General features: G+C 40.4%; 1 protein-coding gene across 1 annotated transcript; it reads left to right on the forward strand.

The window, feature by feature from the left end:
• The first annotated feature begins 3,552 nt into the window (after positions 1–3,552).
• On the forward strand, positions 3,553–4,317 carry LOC143607702 (uncharacterized). The gene has a single exon (XM_077083056.1). It carries the CDS (start codon positions 3,553–3,555, stop codon positions 4,315–4,317), a length of 765 nt encoding a protein of 254 aa, XP_076939171.1.
• The last annotated feature ends 363 nt before the right edge of the window (positions 4,318–4,680 follow it).

Consider the following 4,680-nt stretch of genomic DNA (forward strand, 5'->3'; position numbering starts at 1 on the left):
TATCGGGTGTTTCTGCCGGTGACCAACGCCCGATTCGCTTGGCAACGGTCTACATACTTATTTATGGTTTGATTATATTTACCGCATTAACATGTTATGCTTATTTATATTGTTGTGTCAAAACTGGTGATATTCTCACTCAACTTTATGTTTACAAAACTCCATTTCATACGCATATGCAGGTTGCTTGTATTGAAGATTGAAGTTTGGACATGTAGACAAGACCTTAGGATATAATCAAGTTAACCTTTATTTGAGCTTGTATTTATATATTTAAATTGTTTATTGCATTTGGATATTGTGTGTATAATTGAAATAAAATAATTAATTAGATATTGTCACATTTAAATTATGATAGTATCTTCGAGCTGTGAGCAATCGGATCACGCCCCAATATTTCTGCCTTAGGTTGGGTTGTGACAGATTGGTATCAGAGCCGAAGGTTATAAGATAGGTCGTTAGAAATGGTCCTAGACATATGTTAGGAACCCTATACGTGCTTTTCTAAACAGCCTTATGTGCTATTTAATAAATTCTTTACAGCTTACTTAGATTTATTATTTAATCGTATTTATTTTATTTATTTATTGCACACACACAAATTCCAAGGCTATGCCTTACATTCAAAAATATTTTTTTCTAAATCTTTTATTTTGGGTAGATTATCTTTTATCGTTTATCGTGGGAAATTCCTTAAGAATTCCCGTATTTTGTTTTGCTTCTTCACCTTGAAGCATGGGGGTATGACAAATGTCGTACAACCATAACTTTAAGTTGTACCCGTAACCGGCTAAACGGTTGCATGGTAAACATAACCGGCTAAACGGTTATACTTCTAAATTGTGTTTTTAGTTATTTTAAATTCATTTGATTCGTTGATTCGATATTTAGTTGGGTCGGTTAAAATCCATGTAACGCTCATGGTCCGACCAACTCCATTGATTCGATAATTCGTTAATTAGTTGGGTTAGTTAAATGCCATATACACGCTCATGGGCTGACCAACTTAATTGTTTGTTATTCATTGTTTGAATTGGGCCAACAAATTGCCATGGAACGCTCATGGGAGGCCAATTCACAAACTTTATGTTGATTTACTTAGTTGGGCCATTCAAATTGCCATGAAAAGCTCATGGAAGGTTAACTAGTTTGATATGCTTGATTATTTTATTCTTGGAAAAATTTTATAAACATTGTTCATTTACTTAAATGCTTCAAACTCATACATATTATTTTAAATCCCGACTCGTCCTCGAGTCTTCACTAGCACTAATTCTTATACATACATAAACATATACATACGCATCCCCATTATTTCATATCAACTCATTTCTACAACTCACCTGTCATCTTATACATTTTCATTGTTGATCCTCGTAGAATGTCTTCTCACTCTCATCGTCGTAACCACCGTCGTTTGTCGACCCCTCATAATCGTCGTCTGGCTGCTAGAATCAATAAGGAGTCAACTACTGCTTTACCGAGATCATGGCACAACTGTAAAATATCAACTCCAATGGATCCACTACTTCGGCTACACCAAACAATTACCACTACAAGAACTTCACTAGTGCTAAACCGCCTCCTTATCTTGGCGAGGAGAATGCTACTAAGCTCCTCCGCTGGTTTGAACAAACGGAGACAAGTTTATCCATTGCGAATGTCAGGAAGATAAGCGTACTAGGTTTTCCTCGAGCGTCTTTGAAGTACGAGCTCTTACTTGGTGGAACTCTTATAAAGCCCTACAGGGTGTTGAAGAAGTTTTGGCTATGTCTTGGGAAGAACTCAAGGATGCAATGAAGAGGGAGTTTTGTCCCGAGCATGAACTGCAAAGGCTCGAGACGGAGTTTTGGGAGCTTAAACAAATCGGTGGTGACAATTCAACCTACTCGAATCGTTTTAAGGAACTTAGCCTGATAGTACCTCACCTTGTGACTCCTTTGGATCGTGGTATTCGAAAGTACATTAGTCGAAACCCTTTCTCAATCGAGGAAGTTATTACTCTTGCTGCTTCACTGTCTGATGATCATGTTAGAGATGGAACCCTGCCTAGTAAGGATGCTAAATCTACCCTCGAAAACTCTAAAACTGATTCTCAACCGATGCTAAGGCCGAACCCAAACCCACTAGTAACCCTTCTCACCACAAACGTATAGCCAACCACCGCAACTATGCTGTTAACAAAACCAACCCACAACCCTCCAACCAAGATGCTTCTAACAAGAAGAACTATATTGGGCCTTTTCCGTTATGCTCTGTTTGCAACCACCATCACCCGCCTCAATCTCCATGTCGCTTGTGCACCAATTGCAATCGTTATGGTCACCTTGCTAACAATTGTCATGCATCGTTTGATACTCAAACTAACCCACCTAATCAACCCAAAGTTCCTAAAACCCGTACTTGCTATAATTGTGGAGATCCTAGTCATCTTCGCAACACGTGCCCTCGACTTGTCCATGCACACCAAGCTCAAGCTATGCCTGCCCCCTACTACACCCCTAATGCAAATTGGAACATATGAGATAGAATGTAAATGAAGATTTTATTGCATGGAATGATAGAGAATTTGAAGACGAAGACGTGGCTGAAAACGGTGCGTAAAACGGAGCTATAGTGAAGAAGTTATGGGCAAAATAGTACGATGGGCCAGTCAACGTAAGGCAGTGGCTAATGACCGTAGGCTACGATCCCAACTGTTGGGCTACAATAAATGGTTTATGCTTATATATATGTTGTTGGGCTTTCTTTAGTAAACTGAAAAGGGTTTTCGATAGGCTTGTGATTGTGTTGGGCTTAAGTATGATATATGTCATTTGTTAGCATTGAAGCCGTGACATTGTGTAACTCTTAAGGGCTTAAGCACCCGACTATTATATAATAGTGTGTTTTGAAGCCTTTCTTGTGTGTTCTTGTTGATATTATCATTCACGTATTGAATCAGCACGTTGTTATTTTCCGCATTTCATCGTGCATTTGGTATCACATTGCAAGAACCTCCGACACGGGACTTACAATTGGTATCAGAGCCTATAGACCTATTCTAGGCTCGGTTGTGATATCAAGATTCAATTATTGGGTTCTTGGTTGATGTTTTGGTGTGTTTTCTGGAATTCCAAGTGTGGTGGCTGTTGAAGTTGTGTTCATCGTGTTCATCGGAACTCTTCTGACTATTTTGAACACAAGATTGACCAAAATCAAAACTGGAATTCAAATCCCTGATTTTTAGGTATTTGAGGTTGTTTCCTTATCTAAAAACATTTCAAACGTGGTTCTCAGGAAGACTTTGATCGTTTTTGGCCAATTGTTCTCGGCCAAGATTGAGGGTCCTCGAGATAGTTCACTGGTTCTCTGGTTTACTCAGCAGTTCTCGGGTCATTATTCGGGTTCTCGGGTAACTAATTTGGTTCTCGGATAGACGGGTTAGTTCTTGGATCGTCAATTGGGTTCTCGGGTCAAGTATTTGGTTCTCGGGTTAAGTATCTGGTTCTCGGGTCAGTCTTTGGGTTCTCTGTTTAAAGACTTTGGGTTTGTTCTGGGTTTATAATCATCATGGATCAATCCATCAACGCATCCGTTAATTCAGCACTACACCAGGAGCTAGACTCCATTATGGGTACTGCTACCCGTGTACCCCATCTGCTGAAGCACGAAGGCTTCTATGAATGGAAATTTAGGTTTAAAAATTATGTCAAAATGAAAGATGCTAAGGTGTGGAGGAGCATAGTTAGAGGTCCTCAACCGATCACATATGAAACAGCCGAAGGAGAGATTGTTGTCAAGCCTATCGAATTGTATGTCGATGCTGACTATGACAAGGTAGAAGAAGATGAGATGGCACTTGCCACTCTTACTATGGCCCTATCACCTGAGATTGCTCAAGGATTTCGCGAGTTGCAATCAGCAAAGGTTTTATGGGAGGCACTGATAGAGGTCTATGAGGGAAACGAAGACATGAAGCGCAGTCGTCAGGACTTGCTACGCAAAAAGTTTAATATGTTCAATCATGTTCTGGGTGAGTCCTTGGAAAGTCAGCTGCAAAGATTCGTCACACTTGTAACCGAGATGAGATCAGCCAACATACACTTAACTCTAATTGAAACCAACAACAAGTTGATCAACTCTCTGCCACAAGGATGGGATATGAACGTTGCTGTTATCAAGAAGACAAAGGATCTTTCTAGACTAACCCTATCTGAGGTGATCGCTATCATCAAGTCATGTGATATGGATGACAAACAGCGAGCAATCAACCCCGCAAATTCGTATACTGCTGCTGGATACGCCGTGTCATCAAACAATGCACTTATATCATAAGACAACTTCTCCATGTTTAAGTCATCTCAGGGTGTGTACTCACAGCCGCAGCAGCCAAATGGAAGTTTTTCCATGTTCAGATCAACTCAAAGCCAATTCACTCCACCTACTTCCCAGACACAGCCGCCTGCTTCCATATTCTATCCACCGCCATCTCCACAGTCTCAACCGCAACCCAGTGTTGCTTCTTCCAGCAAGTCTCCTGTCCAAGGACCTGCCATCTCAAAAGAAACTCAAGAGAATATTGCTCTCATGGCTGGCTTCATGAACTACTATAATGCTTTTCTTGCTAGAGGCCTTATTCAACCAGTCGGTTCTACTGAATTGGATCAGATCCATCCTGATGACGTGGAAGAGATGGAC

The sequence above is a fragment of the Bidens hawaiensis genome, unplaced genomic scaffold, assembly GCF_021521415.1.
Source record: "Bidens hawaiensis isolate Kalapana, Puna unplaced genomic scaffold, B.hawaiensis_p1.1 tig00085537_1, whole genome shotgun sequence".
Lineage (NCBI taxonomy): Eukaryota > Viridiplantae > Streptophyta > Magnoliopsida > Asterales > Asteraceae > Bidens > Bidens hawaiensis.

Bases quoted from the DNA above. Each gene is read 5' to 3' on its own strand.
- LOC143607702 (XM_077083056.1), top strand. From the start codon at position 3,553: ATGGATCAATCCATCAACGCATCCGTTAATTCAGCACTACACCAGGAG.